Genomic DNA, 24,014 nt, shown 5'->3' with positions numbered 1-24,014 from the left:
CTCCGCATCTATGACCAAGTGCTCGCTTTTGCGAGCCCGAACCTGCGGTCAATCCTTCCGCATGTGCGACGACACCAGAACAGCCCAACTTCATCAGAACACTAAGTCCAAATATGATACGATTTCTATCCGATTCACACCCAGGGCCCCTGGGACCCCGTCCAAATATACCAACTAGTTTCAAAACGCATAACGGACCTACTCGAGGCCGAAAATCACATCAAATAGCATAAATCCTACGAATCGCAAGCCAAATTCAAGCCTAAGAAATTATGAACTTCCAATTTCCGAAACCGATGCCGATTCATACAAAATCAACTCCGCATGACTTCAAATTTTGCAGACAAGTCATAACTGAAATTACAGACCTATTCCAACTTCTGGAATTGGTATCTGACCCCGATATCAATAAAGTCTACTCCCGGTCAAACTTTTCAAAATCTTCCAACTTTTCAACTTTCGCCAATTCATGCCGAAATAACCGACGGACCTCTAAATCGACATCCGGATACGCTCCTAAGATCAAAATTATACTACGAAGCTATTGGAACTGTCAAAACTTCATTCTAGAGTCATCTTCACACAAGTCAAACTACGGTCAACCCCTACGACTTAAACCTCCAACTTAGGGACTATGTGTCTCATTTCACTCTGAAACTCACCCGAAACCAAAACCAACCACCCCGGAAAGTTACATAACTATAATATAGCATAGAGGAACCATAATTTAGTGGATCGAGGCTAAAATACTCAAAACAACTACCGGGTCGTTACACCTGACAACGCGATATATCTTCAAACAAGAAAACATGGTGGCACATCTTTTGTCGAAGGAGGGACCCAAGCAGGCCAACGCTAATGTCATTTTCCATCACCTAGTTTTCCTCCATCTGTTAGTTAAGATGTTTTGGAAGATAAAGAAGAGACAAATTTTGTTAGACTCCTTGAATAATATGTGCAATAATTTGGCCAAATTTGATAATTTAACTTCCTTTAATGTTATAAGGAATATTTTCGATACATGGATTTTGTAGCGGGTTATGATGATATATGAATTTTGTATCACCAAAAAATAGTATGAAGCAACAAAACTTTCTTTCTCAGCAGCTGTCACGACCCAAAACTCCACATGTTGTGATGGCGCCTATCACAAAACTAGGCAAGCCGACAATCCCAATAAAACTAGACATGTTTAAGTTAAAAATAAGATGAAGCAAGTTTAACAGTAATAACTCTCATAAATATCCGATATAAACAACTGCGACTCGAATACAATTTTCTCAAAATCCGGGTGTCACTGAGTACATCTGAAATACCATCTAGGAAAGTAGAACAATATAAGTAAAACTAAGAGATAGAGGAGGAGAGTCAAGGTCTGAGGATGCCAAAGTAACTAACTCGATGAACTCTGAGTGCATAAAAACTCCAAGATCAGCAACCACCACGTCCGGAAATACCTGGATCTGCACACGAAGTGCAGAATGTAGCCTGAGTACAACCAACTCAATAAGTAACAAATCTAACCTTTGGGCTGAAAGCAATGACGAGCTCAACCAATATAGTACAAATATAGAGTTTAACAATACAGAAATGAAAGGAAATAGGACAACAATATCTCCAAGAAAATCCATAATCTATTTGCACACAATACAGGTAATGTAGACATGCTTCTAGATTTAACAGTTAAGTTCAACACGGATAAAATGTGCCAAGTGTGACTGATATGAGGAATATGACATCTCTATATCTATATGCCAATATGAATACCGTATGTGATGCAACACAATGAAAATCTCACGTACTCACACTTTCAGAGCACTCAATCTGACTGTCTTAATTCTCGTTCGTCACACTCATTCACTTAGCACTGTACGGTGCCTACTGCGGCATGAAGCCCAATCCCATCAATAGTAATGCGAGGACCGAGAAGGATTCACCTCTAGTGTACCAGTTATCGTGCCTACGGTAAACGCTGGGTAGCCAAGTGCAGAGCGGATAACTGCTGAAAGCATCTAAGTATCATGCTTGCATATCCATCATTTGAGTCTCCAACAATAATTACATATCCGATTTGGCCTATGGACGAATATGAAAGCATACGTTTCATGCTTGTAAGCCTATAAGGCCTGCTACAGTGTGCACCCCGATGCCATAAATAGTAATAAATCCTATAAGGCCTTCTGCGGCATGCAACCCAATCCACATATAGCCATAAGGCCTGTTGCGGCATACAACCCGATCCACATATGGCCATAAGGCCTGTTGCAGCATACAACCCGATCCACATATAGCCATAAAGCCTATTCTGGCATGAAACCCAATCCACATATAGCCATAAGGCCTGTTGCGGCATGCAACCCCATCCACATATAGACATAAGATCTGTTACAGCGTGCAACTCGATCCACATATCTCACTCACACGTGGCTCTCGGCCCCCAACTCAGTCATCAAAATATCCAATCTCTTGGCTCACAAATCGCATGCCAATTAGCCTAAACAATGATATATAACACAACAATAATAGTGACGGAGACTGAGGTGTGATATGAAAATAATGGATGTGACTGAGTAAAAAATTTCCATCTAAGCAAATAATTCAACAACAGAAATAATCATAGTGGGTGTCAACAGGATAAACATATAGCCTAACATGATTTCTAACATGAATCTGTAGCTCAATTACTTTAACACATAGAGATCACATGAATGGCTACAAGGTCTGATGACGACACAATACCACAGAATCAACCGGATCATAATTTCTACGATGCACGCCACACGAGCATCACCAAGCATGTGTGTCACCTCAACACCAATCACATAATACAAAATTCAGGGATTCGTACCCTCATAACTAAGTTTAGAAGTGTTACTTACCTCAAACCGTGTAAAGCTCTACTCCAACAAGCCCTTGCCTCGCGAAACGGCCCCGAACGACTCAAATCTAGCAACTACAATAATGTACTAGTCATGAAGGGGAGCCTTGGCGTAACTGGTAAAGTTGCTGCCAGGAGGTCACGGGTTCGAGCCGTGAAAACAACCTCTTACAGAAATACAGGGTAAGGCTACGTACGATAGATCCTTATGGTCTGGACCTTCTCCGGACCCCGCGCATAGCGGGAGCTTAGTGCACCGGGCTGACCTTCTCTCGAGCAACTACAATAATGTACTAGTCACATTCTCTCGAATTATGCTAGCTCGCATTGATCTCTCATATACCTTGGGAGTGACGTTGTTCAACAACCACCTAAATATGTATCCTTTCTCGAGCAACACATAATAAATAGTCACAGTCAATCGATGGCCATTCAATCAACTGAAATAAGTACGTAGTTGAACAAGTAGATAGATTCAAAGGTTAAATTATATTAAATGAAACAGAAAATTATCCTTCAAAAGGTTCCATCAAACCTTAGATGAAAACGTTTAGCTACTCATTACCATAGTAACAATCGTGATAATAATTGAAAGAATTCAAATACAGATTAAGGAAGAACGGAAGAGAAAATTCGTGTGATTTGTTGCTTCCAAGTGTTTTATAGCCTTTTGCCTCTCCAATAATTTCTCCCCTTCTAAAAACTAAGTTTAAGAGGTATTTATAACGTAGGGTTGAGGTCTACACTTCCAAACATAATGAGGAAATAAAAGTGGCTTGGATAAGCATCATCGGTGCGGGGCATTGTCAGAGACGCCAATATTACCCAGCGAGGCGCCATCAGAGGCATCAACATTACCCCGCGAGGCGCCATCAGAGGCGCCAATGAGAATGCCCTGGACAAAGCCTTGCACTGCCTACGGCCGTGAACTTTTATTGCCTTGCACGTCTTCTTTTATTGCTTCATTTTGTACCTTCGAGGTACCATGTCGTGCAACCTTTCTCCACTTCATATCCAAGCATTCCTACACGAAAAATAAACTCTATTAAGCTTAATTGTCGTATAAGGCTTTGTCGTACAACATCAATACCCCGCACTTAAATATTGCTCGCCCTCAAGTCAACCAACTAAACACTTCTTCTTCAAGGACCCAACAAACCACATATTCACAAAACACTACACCTATGACCATGATTGATAGAAACAATTAAACTCTAGCATATGCAGTCAAAATACACGTCCCGTACTTATGCCCAATTTCAAAATGTCCAACACAGGAACACCATGATTATAACAATCCTAGCCTTGAAAACTAACTCAATGTCACCATGCACCCGAGGCTTGAATACTTAATCTAACAGAGAAGTTTAATAATGTCACCTATGCTTTGTGAAACCATGTGCTCTCACAATAAAACAAAAGAGTAAGGAGTCCACATATCCAAATCGCATGATCGAATATAATTTAAGGACTCACACATATGAAGAAAAAGAACTCACTCTCTCAAAGAAGTCACATGCACGCAAAAAGTACCATATGCTTGCCCATTATGTAAACCTCTACTAATGTAGGCCCGCTCGGTCCAAAATTAACTAGGACTTTATTATGGTTATAATGTGGGCTAAGGGACGGGTATGATATATTTAGGATATAGTGACTAACCCTCCTAAGCACTTTAACATATTACGTATTCGACTTTAAGCGCAAAATTTCTTCAATCCACTTCAATCATTACAAGATAGCTCACCCCAGAATATTTTTCTTCTTCTTTACGCACTACTTCATATCACATCCACTAGCAAAAATAAGAAATATTTATTTATTTATTTTTTTCTTCTCTTTTTTTTCTTTTATTTTTGTAATTTTGCCGTGCCGCTAGTGGAGTTTTATTAAAATACAAGTGCACATTTCTTCCTTCTATTGGTTCCACTCAAAAGTTACCCCAAGTTTCCTCATTACTTCTTTCTAACACTCTCTTTACAATTCAAGTGCTTTAAGAGGTATAAGGATCAAAATGATTCAATTAAGAACAAAAGGGGGTAGCCTTGTAATGCGGGTGCCAAAAGAAAAGCTTATAGTCTCAAAAGGGTAACTAAGGATGATTTTATTTGTGATAAGCAATAAAACTCAAAAAGATGAAAGAAAGCCTAACATCACTTTTCAAACCGAGCAACACCTATGATATCACTTCAATTCACATTCTGGGCAAGTTCTAGACTCAAATGCAATAACATGGACTATACAAAGAATTCACTTCACACATGGCACATGACTCACTAAGGACAATCCTATTCAGACTCTCAATCAAACAAGTATTCACAAAGCCAAGAGATATATTAAGCATGAAGCACAAAGTGAACATAAGTCAAGAAACCGAGACATAGGAGTCATACCACATGCTATTTAATTTTTATCAAGGCATCATCATATATTTAAAGTTAAGGGAAGGTGAAACATATATCAGAACCTATGTATGCAACCATCAAACAAGTCAAAAGGTGGGAATAACATCATCTCTTCTCCTTTAGTTCCTAAGTGCTACTCTACTCTAAGAAAAAAAATACTATTATCCGGTTCAAGTTACATCCCATGAAAAAGAACTGGTGCACAAAGAAAAATCATAGGGGATTATTACTACCTAAGGAAAATAAAAAGACATATTTTTGTATTTTTTTATTTTCTAATTTTTTTTGTATTTTTTGTTTAGACTTTAATCCCTCAATAAAACTGTCTAGGAGATCCATCGTTGGGAAAAGTCCAAATTTTATTTTCTAAAAAAAAAACTATCAATTAAACTAACACAACTAAAATATCACAGAAAGTCACCCAGACAATCTCCTCACCCCACACTTAAAATTGTGTATTGTCCCCAATGCACAACATAATAATAATAATAGGGTAAAAGAAACTTCCTGGTTGGCCAAAGGCCGACGCACTAGCAGCTCATGAGGTACTCAAACTTCTCCCGAGCATTTTTCTCTGTGCGGGCACCTCACACTTAGTTCTAACCATTTAGGTTGTTGTTGCATCCTTCCAATATCTATGTTTCCCATGCTTCTAAAAAAACAAAAGCGGCACTACAAAAAATAACACAATTAAAAATAAAAAAAAGTAAACAAATAAAAATAATTAAAAAAATAAAAAAAACAGTAAAGTTGGGTTTCCTCCCAACAAGCTCCTAATTTACCGTCGCGACACAACGTGAACCACTTTCTGCCTCCACCCCGAGCTTATGAATTGAACCCCAAGTTTTGATTCAAGCTTATGATTATGCTCCTGGGGCGGTACAAATTCTTGTGAGCCAAAAATTAAGTAAATTCTCATGTACCTTTTGGCTCTGGACCGAGGAGTGTCACCTTACCTAGACGCCCTTAAATATTTCAAAATATAAGGCTCATCTACCTCTTCCCCTGGCTCCTTTTTATGCTCATAAGGATCAATTCTTATTTCACCATCCGAACATAATGTAGAGAAATATTTGGAATGAGGTCTAGCACGCTCAAATACCTGAACTTCAAGATTTTCAGCCTTCTCGACACAAATTATACTGGAGTCAACTAAATTTGTATCCTCAATGTCCTTGCCTGACTCTAGTATCATTTCTTCAACATTGACATCATCAAATTCTAGCTGGTTAGAGTGTTGGTGTTCTACTCTGGACTCCTCTATTGGCACCTCCATTTCTGTCTCAAATGCACACTGCTCCTGGCTACTATCTATAATATTAACTTGCTGAACATTAAAAGCTTCAACTAGTTGACTCAATTGAGCCTCCAAGTTACGAATAGTTACCTCTTATCTTTGTATCTGCAGTTGTGTCTCATTATTATTTCCCACAAGGCACCTTAGCATATCCTTGATCTCTTTCAGGTCATCATCCCCGAGTTCATTGTTCCTATTAACTTCACAAGAAAAAGTAGAACCATCACAGTAAGGGGTTGGGGGAGGATAAAAAATATAAGCACAAACATGAAAGTGACCATTTTGACCACACACACATCACACACATTCCACAAACTCGCTCTCGGGAATGGTTTGATAATTTTGCCATGGGTGGTTTCCTTCATAATATATATGAGGATCAACAGTAGTAGTATCGACACTTAAACTCCTATAATTCCAAGATGTCATGTTTCTCAAATCAACAGTTAGAATAAAATAAAATAAAAGTTCAAACTTGAAACCTAGCAATATCTACAGCTATAACTACACCGTTAGTTCCTCGACAACGGCGCCAAAATTTGATCACGCCCAACTCAAGTCCTAAAAAGGATAAACGGTCGCTGCAAATATAATCCGGTCTAAAAAGTCTGAAGTCGAATCCCACAAAGAACTAAGGTTTTACTATAACTCTTCAATATCACTCAGAAGAGAAACTCGAACACTTCCTAAGTTATAAATATTAAAATTCTTATGTCTAACTAACTAACTAACAAATTAAAGAAGTAAATTAGAAACTAGGGATACTAAGGGTTGGAGACAAGATTAGAAAAGCCTAGAGTTTTAATTTTTCCAATTGTCGGAATCCTTCCTGCTACGTCTCCTATAATTTCGCCTAAGTTTTCTCTACTGATCATGAGCACTCGACTTATCGTAATTCTCTCTCGAGCAACTACAATAATTTACTAGTCATATTCTCTCGAATTACGCTAGCTCGCACTTTTCCACCGCTCACTATGATCACGTTAAATCTTCGTTATCTCTAATCCCGCTTTTAAACCCGCCGTATTGATCTCTCATATACCTTGGGAGTGCCGTTGTTCAACAATCACCAAAATATTTATCCAATAGGCACAGTCAATCTATGGTCATTCAATCAACTGAAATAAGCACGTAGTTGAACAAGTAGATAAATTCAAAGGTTAAATTATATTAAATGAAACAGAAAATTATCCTTCAAAAGATTCCATCAAACCCTAGATTAAAAAGTTTAGCTACTCATAACCATACTAACAATCGTGATAGTAATTAAAAGCATTCAAATACAGATTAAGGAAGAACGGAAGAGAAAAATCGTGTGATTCGTTGCTTCCAAGTGTTCCGTAGTCTTTTGCCTCTCCAATAATTTCTCCTCTTCTAAAAACTAAGTTTAGGAGGTATTTATAAGGTAGGGTTGAGTCCAAAATCACCTACGGACCTCCAAATAAATATTCTGACACACTTCTGAGTCCAAAATCACTATACGGAGCTATCTGAACCATCAAAACTCCATTCCGGAGCCGTTTACACATAAGTCAATATCCGGTTAACTCTTTCAACTTAAACTTTTAACCTTGGGACTAAGTGTCCCGATTCATTGTGAAACATCCCCGGAACCAAACCAACTACCCCGGCAAGTCACATAACAATAATTGAGCATAGAATAAGCAGTAAATGAGGGAACGAGGCTACAACACTCAAAACGACCGTCCGGGGCATTACAACAGCCTTGCTAAACGATTGGAAGAAGTACAAATTCTCAGTATTGATTTCTCTTTATCTCTATAATTTTAATTCCAACAAAATTCAAGTAAAATATCATTAAAAACTCCTAATAAACTAACTACTTTCTAACAACTTTTATTTTCTTCTTACAAATTAATGTTGACAATTTTGATGTAACTTCTTGATGATAGTAATAACTAAATTTAGCAAGATTATTGCAAGTTGATCAAATTAAAATCTCTATTTTGGTTAATGATTTTAAGAATATATTATATCTAATATTAGAAGACCTTAAAATCGACTAAGAATTTAATATTTTTAGATAAATTAATATTCAAAATTTATTACATGAAATATTGCTCCTTAGCATGTGGGTACTTTAAACTTTTCGTTGTCGTTCTATAGAATATTATTGTAATCTTTTGTAGTCTTTTTCTTGTTTTAATTTGTTGTTACTTTTGTTTTTGATGCTTTTATATGATTTTGGAAGAATTATTTTTCTTTTAAGTCTTTTTCTTCCTTGTTGATCGTCCAATTCATTTTGTTAAGACTAATACATTATGTTGGTTAATTCTTTGAGTTAAAAGATGATTCATGTCTGAGGCTACTGTCAAAATCTTTGAGGCTACTGTCATCGCCTTTTCTTATTCAGAATAAAACATTATGTTGGTTAAAATATTATTTGTGACTAATATTCAGGTTTTCTTTCTTAGCCACTAGCTTCTTTCAAAATCTTTGAGTCTACTGTCTTTTCCTTTTCTTCTTCCCCATCCAATTAATTTTTTATAGCAATTAAAAATCATGTTGTTTGAGATTTTTGATTAAAGGAGGATTCATCACGTTTGAAATTAAATACCTAAACAGTGTAGTTGCTGATTATAAAAAGAGCTCCTCTCTAGCCGCGTACATCCATATATCAACCCTTCGAGGTATGCTTCTCTGCTTCTGATCTTCTCTTTTGTGATTTAGAATCTTTTTAACTATTCCCAATCCCAGGAACTTTTTATTTTTTGAGATTTAAATCATGTAAACTTTGACTAACATTTTAAGATTGTACTTTTTTATCATATTGACATGAGAAAAATTGTAACTTATAGTATTTTTTTTATTATCTACATTATAATTTTAAATATTATTGACTCTCGAGAAATGAATATATAGTACCACATAAATTGAGATGGAGAGAATATAATATATTAAGTTATTTGTTACAGATATGAGTAAATCAACATTTTTCATTTTTAAACTTTACATGGTCGGTTATCAATCATTTTGGAAACTACATTTTTTATTATGTTATAACTTAAATACATTGTTAAATAGTACAGTAATAATATCATCTTTTAAATTTTTGTACATATTTGTACGAGCACACCATAAAGCACGTATCCTAAGTCTACTAATCTAAAAAATAGGTAGCAGATATGCTATTGATACTAGGACGACAGATCGTACCAAAACAGAGGACGAGAAGCTTCCCTTGTCGCTGCGGAAAAACAGTGCTTCATACACTGGGACATTCACTAGAACTATTAATCCACATAGAATAACTTGTGGCACAGTATTTACCACTCCATCTAATGCAAGTTTCTTGATTCCCCAAATGAAACTAATCAGGTTAAGCAATGCAAGTGTTGCTGTGATGGTGAACATGGCAGAAGAACTACCAAACTCCATAATCTCTTGCTCGTATCTCCTCTGGACATCGTCGTCTACTACCTTTGTTGTGAGCGCAAATGCTGTCTGAGAGAGGCCTAATTGCTTAATCACTGAATCTATGAATGCGAAGAAGTACGCAGTTGTCCTTCGAATCATCCACATTCTTTGCAAGTTCCACCATGACTTGGGTGTATCACCGCAGCTCATGGCTTCAGCCAAGGAATACACAAACTTTGCGGTGAAAAGCACATATGCAAAAGGCAAGAACCATAGGCTTGACACCTGCGACATACCATGTGTCAGAAGACATAATTAAGTAAATAAAATTGTATTGTATCTAAAAGTTTGAGTCTTTAGATGAGATTGGTTACATAATTCAAGAATATCTAAGCAGACATATGTGGTTCGCACGTGATAAAGAATCAGGCCCTCACGCAAATAGGCATGTTGAAGACATAATTAAATAGTAAAACCGATTACCTCCGGGAATAGAGAGACGCCATGAAGCAGACACAGAGAAGGAACTGACACATAAAACAAGGTAGGAACAGAAACAGGAGCCCAGAGAAGGTAAATACAATATCCCATTTGGGCAGCAAATTTGATTTTCCCATGGCCATATATGAAGGGGCAGTATTTGGATAAGAAAATTTGGAACAAGCCTTCTGACCATCTCTTATGCTGAACAAGAGCAACGTCTAAGATTGTTGGAGCTACACCCAAAAAGGCCGGTTTACTGGGATTATAGTACACTGATTTCCATCCTCTGCATTGGATTGTTAATCCTGTGATTATATCTTCCACAGGACACCCATAGATCAGCCCCATCTGAAAACAAATTGCAATAATCAAACATATGTTTATCATCTTTTGCTAGAATGTTCCTATGGTGTAATTTTTTTTAAGATCCACTGGTCCAACTAATTTGGACCGGCACTGTTGAAAGTTCACTATGGGGAATTAGCACTCCTACCAAATATGGCTCCATTTGAACTCGAAACATCTGATGAAAGGAGGAGAAACTTTTACCACTATACTATACCCACGGGGTATCTGTGTGTATAGGTTCTAGAAAAGAAATTAGTACCTGTTTTCCCCATTGAGTCCCCTCTTCATAGCTACAGTTTGCAACAACTTTTGATGCTTCCTCTAGTTCTTCCACAGTTTTATAGGTGCATTTTTCTTCCTTATTATTCCATTCAACAGTAGTGTATTCCTCGGAGACTTTTCTGCCACAGAGACTTTCCCTTCTGTGAAAACATCCAGTGCCACAATACAGAGCTGCTCCATAACCTCCTAATCCAGCTAGTTCAATCTACATTTGTGGAGATTCCAAGTTTTTAAATTCATCAACATGTCTTTGAATGTTAATAAATAGTACTAATTACTTCATTTCCATACAGCAACAGAATTGAAAAATGGTTGTCAAAGCGTGATCATTTCTACAAATTATTACCTCATGAGTCACTCGAGCCACATTTCCATAAATATCATTTTTGGTTGCATTATTATAACGCTGAGGATACTGAACGAAGGCTATCTCGTGCCCTTTTTTTTCGTCCATGAAGAAGCACAGTGATTCTCTTATTGCATCTGGATCGTTTGAGTACATGTCGCAATCCAAGTTAAGGATGATGGGTGCATTGCTTATTTGTGAAGAAACTCGTATCTGCACGTGTACAAAGTTTTTTTACTATTAGTATATATAACTTAAATCCTAAATAAACGAAAATGAAGTTGTATAAGAAGAAATAGTCATTGCTTTATTTACCAATGAGTTCATTGATCCGGCCTTGAAGTTATGTGGACACTTTGGTTTTTTCTCTCGTGACATATAGACAAGTGTTGGCAGTGGATTTCCATCCACGTCAGCCATGTCATGGTTCCTTCCATCTATTAGAATCTGAAAGGACACAAAGTAGATCTTTTATTCTTTGTTCTTTTCTTTTTTGACCTTAATAAATGCTAGTAACAAGAGAATATATTACCTGAACAATTGAGTGATGATCATGCTTTGTGACTTTTGAGTTCCATTCCGAGAACCCTTTGTGCTGAGCCTTAATTTCACAGGGGATGCTTCCACTTTCTATCGCGGCTTCAATCCTGGTTTTCATGTCTTCATATAACTTCTGAAGAAAGTTTGTAAGGAACACATGATTTAGTGTTAATTAAGGGTCCGTAGAGGTAGTAAATTCAACAAATATTTTAGTAACCCGTTTGTTGACTTGGCCCCATCGAGATGGAGGATTGGATTATATATGACATGTTATTTGACATATACCATCTGATCCATTCTACTTTAGCAGATAGAGTCATGACCTCTTATTATTTTGACTTGTTTTAATCCGCCCATGCATGTTTGACTCAACTCAACAAGTATATATTTTTAATTTTGAGAAAAAAGGCAAGTTCTCATGCACCTTGGTATTGAACCATTCTTGAGCAAAAACTTTATCATCTAAACTGCAGGAATCTTCAAAATAGGCAGCAGGGGACCTGGGCTCCACATTGAATTTCTTGCAGAAAGGAATCCAATATTTTGAGAATCGAGAGGCCTCAAGGAGAGCATAAAAAGTATATTCTGAACCCCCATCATCTGAAAGGTAAACACTCAACTTTTCTGGAGGATAATTATATGACATCACTGACAATATTGTGTTAATCACCAGTGTTGGAGGCTCCATTATAGGATCTGCTGTGCAAACGAATATGTCCACACCTGGCAACTTCTCCTCGTATCTACAAATTGAAAACAAAGATTGGATTTTGACTACAAGTTGAGATCTTGTTATTCAACAAATAGTAGCTTTGCCAAGTCAAAAGTAAAATAAAGCGCGACCCAAAATACATTATACGAAAATCAAAATCAGAATAACGAGAAAAAAATATGCGCTCTGTGTGGAATGATAAGAGAGCGAACCTGAGGGAGAGTCTGTTCTTGAAAGGAAAACGATATATAACATCCAAACGAGCAGACTGAGTGATAATCCAGTAGAAACCAAAGACAAGCTCAGATAAGAACATTCCAATCCATGCCCATCTCCCAGATTCACCTCTTCTTGGCATATTAATCCATCTGTATATCCATATCAAGCATATACCAACTAACACTGTTGAAGCAAACAACTTGTAGATATTCCTTCCTCTCGCTGCCTTTGACTCAAATAGTGGAAGATTCAAATTAGTTTTTTCTCCCTCTTCTCTACCTCTTCCATCTTCCCCCATCTCTCTCTCTCTCTCTCTAGATGCACAAACAGAGCCAAAGAGTAACAAACCTATATATTATGGATATATATATATTCTAAATTTGTAGTTTATTACTAGGTGTGGCAGTTTATTGCATACAGTACATAAATCAGAGGCGGATCTAGGATTTAATGTTTATGGGTTTCTGTAACGATTTTGAGTAAATTTTTAATAGTAACCGGGTTCATATTTAAATATTTATATATATTTAGTAAATTTTTCGAATACATTTTTACTGTTTGAATAAAATTTAATGAATTTACGTGAACCCGTAGGTAAAGAAGTGGATCCGCCCCTAATATAAACCTAGGTGGACCATATTAATATTAAAATAAATGGGTGGCTATGTAATTTTTGTGTGTCACTATTAGAGATCCGTGTGCCATTGCGTACCAATTTAAAAAATGATTCAAAATAGAGTGGAAAATGAAGGATATGAGAATATATATAAAAGAATTAACAAGGTGCAATGACTCTTGAGTCTTGCCACTAGTAAGAGACGACACTCATGATGAGGTTAACAGGTGAAACAAAAGGACAAACGCGTAAGGGGATTTTTAGACACTTTATATATATATAATTTATATATCGTAGAATAGTCTACACACTTTGATACACAAAAGCAAAGCGGTCGAGATGCAGGCAGCTTTCCACGTCCATTGGTTAAAGAAAATCACATAAATTAAATCTTATTTTACTCTCTCTTTTTTTAAATCATATTTTACTTCAAGGTTATCTTTCGTTAAGAAAATATCACGTGCTTGCCGTGGTTTGAAAGAACAGAATAGATGGTCTTTTTTTGGACAGGTCTATAAGAAACGAAAATCTAAACTCAGCTACTAATTTAGTCATTAGTCATACTAATAATTCGAGTGACATATTATTAATTTCACATGCAACAATATGTAACTATCTATAGTAACCTAATTTACAAATTTAAGAAAATAAAACAAATAACATACTGTATATATCAAGTTACAAACTTACAATACATTGATGATACAAAAACGCATCTGCATGTGTCTACGAGTTAAATCAAAGAATATATTATTATCCCAACATCTTATTTACTATAGTAACGCGACTCAGCTAATCACTAAAATATACGGAAATAGAAAATACGCGTTAACAAAAGAACAGCAGCTTTTATATTTAAAAAAAACAAGATCATGATTTGTTTGAATTATATTTAACTATACATAGCGAGGGAAATTATTTGAATATCAAGAATAATGAAGAACGTACAACTAAAAAAGAGGGTCCAAGTTATAACATTCAAGAGTTCTTTAAACTATTGTGGAAAAATATACTCATCAGTTTTATTTTGTTTCGGTTCAATTCTTAAAAGAATGATTTACTTGACAACAGGGCGGCCCGACCAATTTCGTGGCCTAAAGCCAAATTTTATGAGGGGCCTTAACTTTTTTATTAATAAAAAATATTTTATTTTTATTTAAAATCTATTTTTCTAACTTCTTTAGATGCAAAGTTATTATTAATTTTTATAATCAATCTCTCCTAATAAGTCTTTCTCAATTAACAATATAGCTGATTCATTTAATATATTTGAGACATTGTCGATCTTAGGTAAGGTTTTATCAATTTTAATTTTGAAATACTTTTTTCCCTTGAAGCAACAATAATAGGAGTTATTAACATTATTCTATAAGTAATATAGGCATTTAGAAAATAATCAAATCTTTTTATTTGATTGAGTATATCAATTAAACTGTTATCTTCTAATTGTACTGTTTTTCTTAATATTTTTAATGCAGAAACTAAATCTAAACTATCAATATCGGGTTGCTTATTATGATATAAGGAGCATTCAAGATGAAGGCAATATGTTTTTCAAATTTTCATCATCTAGTAATCTCAGTTTTTACCGCTAAATAGAAAACCAAAAATATTTTCATATGCCTCTAATTGTTCAAATCTATTTTAAAGTGAAAAAAATAACCTTGTCTACTACTCTCTCCAATCCATATTAAAATGACTTTTTTGGCTTTTATTTTGGTTCAAAATAAGTGTCCTTTTATATAATCGAGAAGAAATTAATTTTATTTTTTTCAAAATTTGCTCTTATTTACATATCTCTATGTGTCAAGTTAACAACATATAAATTTTAATTAATGATAATTTAGTCAAAATATATTTTTGTTCTAGGAGTCAATATTTGCTTAATGGGCACAACAAAGGTTAAAAAGTCATTTATTATAAGGGCGTATTTGAAGTTTCTTGGGGCACGCGAACTCATGTTCTTCCCCTAGATCATGTATATAGTAATGTTATATTTCTTAAATGAGGTTGTGAGTTGTTATTTTTTCTTTTCTTTTTCTAGAACTAGGTGCCCATGGAAGATGGGCATGTGGATATTATTTTTTGCATATTAATTAAGTATTTTTCTTTTTCTTTCTTTCTTTCTTTTTTTAGTTTATTCTTTCAAAATTTTCACATAATGAAATTGCAATTCTTTATTTGCCACCGTAAATTCTTATATGATTAAATGAAATATGTATGTTAAAACTAATAACAATGGATGATGTAGCATATAGTCAATGTGTTCAACTGATCCCAATATTTTCGACACAGAGCATAAATATAGATGTAAGAAAATTTATATTTTAAAGAAAATTATTTTTGAACATATAATTTCAAAAGTGCAATGTGTGCAATAGTAAAAAGTAAAGGTTGAACTCATAAAATTTATATCCTAGATTCACATCTTTGTAATAGTACACCCATCTTCCTAAAATCTTGGATGCGCCTCTAACTAAACAAAATACTTATGTTAAAACTAGTAGCAATGGATGATGTAGTACATAATTAATGGGTTCAACTGATCACAATATTTTTTACACCGAGCAAAAATATATATGCAAGAAAATTATTATATGTTTTTTAAAGAAAATTATTTTTGAACTTATAAATTTTAAAAGTGCAATATGTGCAACATTAAGAACTAAAAGTTGTACCAATAAAATTTAGATCCTGGAATCAGCTCTTCATAATAGTGCACCCATTTTTCTAAAATCTTGTATCCGTCTCTGCTCCGGCTAATTCATGCTAGGCTGAGGCATTCCCATAACTATTTAGGGTTTACGCCACCGTATTTACAACGAAAAGTCATTGAGCTAGTAGGAAGGAGTTTTAAAGATTGTTTATAAAACCGACAAGTCAGTTTCAAGAGGGCTAAGATGAGTTAAAATATTGCCACTATTTACAACGAGAGAAAGGAGTTAGGTGTTAGGGTTCCACCTCTTTGAGCTTGGCTTGACAACAAAAGTATTGTCATGAGGCAAAATGAGTGTTGCAAAGCTAAGGTGTGCGAGCTAACACCAAGGTAAAAGGGAAAACGAGCAAGTGATGACCAAGGCTTTAAGAGAGGCAAGGCAGCTTGGTAAGGCTTAACAAACATGATGCGGGCTGAGTGTGACACTATGACATGGAAAAGGCATTAAGGCATGAGGCAGTGATGCTAAAGCAAGGTAAAAACGAATTGGGCAAGGGCAGGCTAAGTGCAACGAAGGCATGCGCAAGGTAGACTTGTCATGACATCGGGGCGTGACAAAGAGCAGTATGCATGGGCATTGGCAAAGGCTTAATGTGGCTGCAATGCACCCGAGAGCAAGGCATTAGTGCCTGATTCAATCCAAGGCACGCACATAGGCAGCATGCTTCAGCATTGACAAAGTCAAAGACGGTTACACAACATATGTTGTGCACATGGGCATCAGTTGGCTTTTGTTCAAATCTGGGAGGTGGTTACTAGAATATTTTTGGAGCCTTATTTCCATTATCATAGCATGATCCTAGTAGTTGGGGGATGTCAACTATATTAGGCTAAAATAGTGGGATGTGTGGGACAAGTGTCTCAGCCTAAGAGTGACAAGGATAAAGGCAAAGGGTTGTTACATGATCCATAAATGTTCAACACCCTTATGCTTGTAAAAACGTATGGGAGTACATGTTAAAGTTAGGAAAGAGTTACTTAGTCTATTTTTAAGAGTGAAAATGCCTAAGGCTATGAGTTGTCTTGTGAGAAAAACTGAATATCAAGAGTGATCTTTTCTATACGGCATTGCACTTCGAGTTTGAATTTCTTTGTATGCTCGAGTTAAATACAAAGTTGGGAAATGAGTTTTCTGTATATTGATATTTGTGTTCTTGTTTATATTTTGTAGCCTTTACTTAAATTCGTAGCCTAAATTGTTCCTAAGACATACTACGTTGAAATCTGCCAAAAAATGTACTAAGTCCAAAGTTGCTAAATTTTTGGCCAAGTGTTATGAGAAGGCTGAAGTTGGGCGTGAGGCCTGGCTATCGTGTAAGCTGGTTTCGACGGATAGAAAATTAGCCCATGACAACTGGTATCAGAGCGGATCAGGTTCGTGATGGAGACACGACAAGCAGTGGCATATTTCTTGGTCCTGTTTGATAACATGGACGACGGTAATAATGAACTGCGGGAAAGGCTAATGAAACTGGAGGCATTGATTGGAACTGTCCCTAAAGGTGGCGAAATTCAAACCTTAGTGTTGTGTATTGAAGTTTTGATGATTAACAAAGTATAATTAAATGGCCAAAGAACCAGGTCCTCGACTTAGTTGCTTAATTGTTCTGAAAAAATCAGCTTCTCACGATAAAGGACCAACTCCTCATGTTGATACTTGTATGTCTGTACAAGACAGAGACAGAAGTCCCAAAGCTATGGATAATTCAGTCAGAGATAGAGGTCCCAAAGCTTGTGGAATCCTTGGAACAATAGGAGTCATATCAAAGAGGAAGCTAACTATGAATAAGACTCCTAGAAGATCTCAAGTTGAAGCATTTAAATATGATCGATTTTGGACTTCTGAATCTATGCTTTTACACATCAACTGAAGAATCATAAGTTGTTTACCCTAGTCGAGTACTTGCATTGTATTCTTCTTGAGTTAGTCTAGTGAATATATTTTAGAAAATTGAGTTGTAATCAAGTGTCATTTACAATTAAAGAGTTGGGGTGAGTGTTTGCTTTACAAGTTAGAGTAACTTATGAATCAAATAGGAGTAGTAGGAGTACTAGAGAGTATTAAATTACAGTCTTGTAATTGATACATTTTGGCTCATTGTTCTAGTAGAGTTGGAGTTAAAAATCCTACGTGATAGGTCGTGATTTTTGCACCTTTTGAGCCGGGTGATTTTCCACGTAAAAATAGATGTATTCATTTTATTGATCATTTACTTCATGCTTAAGTAACACGATAAAGAACCAAGTTCTTTAGTAATCCATACGGGCACTCAAACTAACAATTGGTATCAGAGCAGGTTCTCTCATATACACAGCTAACACCTAGAGAGATCTTGAAAGCAAGATGAGTGCTCCACCCAGAATTAATGAAGAACAATCAACTACCAGGCCACCCCTGTTCAATGAAAAATATTACAGTTGGTGGAAAGCAAGAATGGAAGACTTCCTAACAACTGAATACTTTGAACTATGGACCATAGTAAATCAAGGTCCTTTCATTCCTACTAAGTAAAATGCAAAAAATGAAATAGTTCCTAAGGACCTCTCCGAATTTGTGGCACAAGATTTCAGAATGATGGAGAGGAATGCAAAGGTTAAGAAAATCCTTATCTGTGGACTTAGTCATGATGAGTACAATAGAATTTCTGTGTGCTCTAATGCGAAGCAGATATGGGATGCACTCCAAATTACCCATGAAGGAACAAACCAAGTAAAAAGATCAAAGATAGAGCTACTCATGAGAAACTATGAGCTCTTCTCCATGAAGGAGTCTGAGCCCATCCAGGATATGATGATTAGATTTACTATAATAACCAATGAACTTAAATCACTTGGAATGGTGTTTACCTCAGAAGAGTTGGTTAGTAAGGTTCTAATAATCCTTCCGGCTTCATGGGAATCAAAATTCACTGCAATCCAGGAAGCCAAGGAATTTGATAAAATCTCACTTGATGAGTTGGTTGGAAACTTAAAAACTAATGAAATGAGAAAGATAGAACTACGCAATGAAGAACCAAAGAAGGATAAGGCCTTGGTTCTTAAAGCATCTGGGGATGATGAATCTGACTATGATGATCCCGATCTAGCAATCTTTTCCAAGTTCAATAGGTTCATGAAGAATTCCAAAAGTACATCCAAGAGAGACCAGTAGCAAGCCTAAGTAGATCGACAAAGCTAATTATGATGGGTGCTACAATTGTAACAAGCTAGATCACATGGTCAAGGACTGCCCTATGTGGGAAATTGAGCGGAGGAAAGAACGATCTGCAAAGGAAAAATGGGAGAAGATAAGAGAAAAAGGTTCCAATAAAGGAAAAATTCTAGGCAAAGGATTTACTGAAGCAAGAAACATGCCTTCTTGGTAGCATATGAGGACAGTGGAAGTGATCAAGAGAAAGAAAAGGAGGATGAGGCTATAAGTCTCTATGCTGTGATTGATGAACACCAAGCTGTGGAGACAAAACCCCCAGTACATCTTGGAATGCACATTGGAAGACCTCCTCTGTTTGATGAACACCACTATGATGAATGAAAGCTGCGTATGGAAATATTTCTTTAGGCTACTTATAAAACCTATGGGTAATTGTCAGTCATGGACCAATTCTCCCAACCAAAATTGATAGTGAAGGTAACAAGTACAACAAAAGAGAAGGGGAATCGATGAGGAAGATCGTCAGCTAGTTTAGAAAAATGCTAAAGCAAAGGATCTGCTCTACAGAAGCTTGTCCAGAAACACTCTCCTCAGAGTATCCTCTTGCATCTCTGCTCATGATATATGGAGGACCTTGAAAACTGACTTTGGAAATGAAAACATTGAAGTGGCATTGATGGCGATTGAAGAATCCAAAATAGAGGAAGAAGTGATAGGGATGATGGCCATGAGTAATTCAGAAACTGAAGATGAAACAAATCAGGTAAGTATATTGACTTGAAAGAGAACATTCATGCTTTGTCCAAAAAATAACTGATGGTCATAATTCTGACCTTAATGAATGAAATGGATAAAATGAGTACTGAAAATGATCAGTTAATAAGCAACCTTTCATGTGTCAAACTTGATATCAAAGAGCTTGAATCTGACAAAGCTAATTTAGAGAAACAGGTCAAGGACCTTAATAACCATGTTCTTGAGCTTACTTCTAAGAATGAGAAGTCTCCTGATATACATGGCAAGGAAAAAATGAGTGATTTGCAGGATAAACTTGAAAAGGAGTTAAAAATTGCTAAATATAATCTTTATGATGCTAAATGTAGAAATAAAGTCCTGCAGGGAAACCTAGAAAAGGCTAATTATGAACTCTCAAGACTAAGCAAATGGCATTGATCTTCTGATGACTTGAATTGGCTGAATGAAAACTGTATCTCTAACAAATCTGGAATTGGCTACAGAAAATCTGTCCCTAAGTTTGACTAGAAGTATGTAAGAATTTATGATAATAACATGTACACTCATTATGGAAAAGTAGGACACTTTAGGACGCTTGTCCTGCCTTAATTCATGCTCAGTTTAGAAACACCTTTGGTATTGCTAAAAATATAAAGAAGGAAGAGGAGCCAAAGGTCAATCTTCCTGTCCATACTAAGTGGATTAAGGTTACAAGAAAATAGCTTCTAATCCTCTCCCCTTTGGGGCAAGAAGGTATCTGATTCATCCTTTTTCCAACAAAAGGGACCCAAGATTGTCTGGGTTCCCAAAACTAACTTGTGAATTTTGGTGCAGGATAAGATGGGAGGAAACAATCAGGACTGGTATCTAGACAGTGGATGCTCAAGACATATGACTGGAGAAAAGAAAAATTTCCTCTCACCGACAGCCTTCCAAGGAGGGAATGTGTCATTTGAAAATGGGAAAAAGGGCCAGATAACAGGTATTGACAAGGTTAGTAAATCACTCTCTCATTCTATAGAAGATGTGTATTATGTGGTAGGTCTTAAACACAATCTTCTTAGCATCTCTCAAATATGCGACAAAGGAAATGAGGTAAAATTCAATTCCAAAATTTGCACCGTCACTAAGCTTGATGCTAATGAAATTGTGTTAAAGGGTAAGAGACATAACAATATTTATAAGATATCGATTATGTCACTTCCCTAGAGTGAGAACACATTCTTGAGGGTAGTGGAAGATGATCCACTATTATGGCATAGAAGACTGAGACATGCTAGTCGCTCTCAACTCAACAAGTTGGCAACAAAGGACTTGGTCTTTGGGCTACCTAAAGTTGAGTTCACCTCTGACATAGTTTGTGATGCCTGCGTTAGAGGGAAACATGTAAGGTCATCCTTTAAATCTAAAAAGGTTGTCAGTACTTCTAAACCTCTGGAACTTCTTCACATAGACCTTTGTGGAGTAATGAGAATAAGAAGCAGAGGAGGTAAGAGGTATGTGTTTGTGATTGTTGATGACTTCTCCAGGTATACCTGAACTTTCTTTTTGGAATCCAAATATGAAAACTTTGATGTTTTCTGTATATTTGTTAGAATGATTTAACATAAACTAGGGTGCAATGTATTAAGTATAAGAACTTACCATGGAACTGCATTTGAAAATTCAAAATTCCTTGAGTTCTGTGGCTCACATGGTATTGACAATAATTTCTCTGCACTTAGAACTCCACAATAAAATGGGATTGTAGAAAAAAAATAGATCCTTAGAAGATATGGGGAGGACCATGTTAATTGCTAGTGGACTGCCTAAGATTTTCTGGGCTAAGGCAATCAATACTGCTTGCTACCTGCTAAATAGATGCATGGTCAGACCCATTCTTGAGAAAATTCCCTACGAGTTACTTAGAAGAAAAAAATCCAACATCACTCACCTGAGAGCCTTTGGGTGAAAATGTTTTGTGCATAATAATGGGAAAGAAGCTCTAGGTAACTTTGATGATAAAAGTGATGAGAGAATTTTATTGGGTTATAATATTTTTAATAAAAAAACTATGTGTGTAGAAGAAAATATTCATGTTATATTTGATGAATCTAACAATTTGGGTGAGAAACATTTGCAGGATGAAGATTATGACATAGAACTCACTGGTGATGGAGTTACAAAGGAATCTGAACCTCAGCATGAAGATGGATTCGAAGACCACAAGGAAATTGACAGTGATTATAAGGAACAAGAAAAAGAAAAACTACTCTAACAACTGACCAGACTAATGAAGCCACACCTATTGAACATGTTCCTTTGGGTCACTCATCAGGTGAATCTTCTCTGCTTATACAGATCAGACCATGGAAGCATCAAAGTTCACATCCTCTTGATAATATCATCTCTGATCCAAATGTAGGGGTACAGACCAGGTCTTCTCTTAGAAATGTATGTGCACTCACAACATTTCTCTCACAGTTTGAACCTAAGACCATCAAAGAATCTCTAAAGGATCCATACTATATCATAGCCAAGGAAGAGAAGCTAAATCAGTTTGAGAGAAGCAAGGTCTGGCATTGGTGCAAAAACCCAAGAACAGAACTGCCATAGGTACCAGATGTGTGTTTAGAAACAAGCTGGATGAACAAGGAAATATCACAAGGAACAAGGCTAGACTTGGGGTTCAGGGATACAATCAAGAGAAGGGCATTGACTATGATGAGATGTTTGCACATGTACTAGAGGCTATAAGAATGCTGATAGCCTTTGCTGCCCACATGGAGTTCACCATATATTAGATGGATGTAAAGAGTGCCTTTTTGAATGGTTATTTGAAGGAGGAAGTGTTTGTGAAACAACCTTCTGGATTTGAAAGTGAAGAATTTCCTAACTATGTGTTCAAACTGGATAAAGCTCTTTATGGACTGAAATAAGCTCCAAGAGCTTGGCATGAAAGGCTCTCAAAGTTCCTCTTAGCCAAAAACTTTGTAAGAGGAAAGGTGGACAACACTCTATTTCTAAGGAGCAGAGGGAATAATATTATGATTATGCAAGTGTATGTGGATGGCATTATCTTTGGGGCTACCAATGAAGCAATGTGCAAGGAATTTACTGAGATGATGGGAAATGAGTTTGAAATGAGCATGATGGGTGAATTGAACTTCTTTCTGGGGTTGCAAATCAGGAAAACACATACTGAAACCATGATACATCAGCAGAAATATATCAAAGAACTACTGAAGAAGTTCAACATGGACTTCTCTAAGTCCATTGACACTCCCATTGCAACTGCAACAAAGATAGACCTTGATTAAGAAGGGAAAAATATGGAACATAAACTATATAGAGGAATGATTGGGTCAATGTTGTACCTCACAACAAGAAGGCTTGATATAGTGTTCAGTATGGGACTATGTGCAAGATTTCAAGCAAATCCCAAAGAATCTCACCTGAAGGCTGTCAAAAGGATACTAAGATATCTCAAGGAGACCCCTGACCTCTGTCTATGGTATCGCAGAGGGTATAACTTTGATCTAGTTGGTTATGCTGATGCTGACGATGCAGGTTTTCATGTTGACAGGAAAAACACTTCAGGAACAATTCATTTTCTAGGTTATTGTATGGTGTCTTGGGGAACCAATAAGAAAAACTCAGTGGCCTTATCTACAACTGAGACTAAATATATGGCTGCAGCATCCTGCTGTGCTTAGTTGCTATGGATAAGACAACAACTAAGGGACTATGGTATATTTGTTGATTGTGTTCCCATTTTATGTGATAACACCAGTGCCATAAACATCATGTCAGCACAAAAGAACCAAGCACAATGATATTAGAAATCACTTTCTAAGAGACAATATTGAAAAGGGGAATATCTCAATTAACTTTTGTAAAACTGAAGATCAAATTGCTGATAATTTTAC

At 36.2% G+C, this 24,014-nt stretch overlaps 2 protein-coding genes across 2 annotated transcripts; one reads left to right on the top strand and one right to left on the bottom strand.

Moving 5' to 3' along the window:
• Positions 1 to 9,572: 9,572 nt before the first annotated feature.
• LOC107787706 (cellulose synthase-like protein E6) lies at positions 9,573 to 13,212 on the bottom strand. Its single transcript, NM_001325440.1, is given in 8 exon segments — positions 9,573 to 10,243; positions 10,442 to 10,789; positions 11,049 to 11,276; positions 11,418 to 11,630; positions 11,733 to 11,864; positions 11,950 to 12,090; positions 12,382 to 12,700; positions 12,882 to 13,212. Coding segments are annotated over 8 exon segments (2,223 nt in total). The 5' UTR covers positions 13,187 to 13,212; the 3' UTR covers positions 9,573 to 9,706.
• A 10,205-nt stretch (positions 13,213 to 23,417) lies between these two features.
• Positions 23,418 to 23,801, top strand: LOC142175267 (secreted RxLR effector protein 161-like). Its single transcript, XM_075241852.1, has one exon. The coding sequence runs from the start codon at positions 23,418 to 23,420 to the stop codon at positions 23,799 to 23,801; it is 384 nt and encodes a 127-aa protein (XP_075097953.1).
• Positions 23,802 to 24,014: the final 213 nt, after the last annotated feature.

This window comes from Nicotiana tabacum, chromosome 21 (genome assembly GCF_000715075.1).
Source record: "Nicotiana tabacum cultivar K326 chromosome 21, ASM71507v2, whole genome shotgun sequence".
Taxonomy (NCBI): domain Eukaryota; kingdom Viridiplantae; phylum Streptophyta; class Magnoliopsida; order Solanales; family Solanaceae; genus Nicotiana; species Nicotiana tabacum.
Note: the sequence above shows the minus strand (reverse complement) of the source record. Positions and strands in the feature narration are given on the sequence as shown.

What these genes read in the sequence shown, in the direction of transcription:
- LOC142175267 (XM_075241852.1), top strand. Translation starts at nt 23,418, where the DNA reads ATGGAACATAAACTATATAGAGGAATGATTGGGTCAATGTTGTACCTC.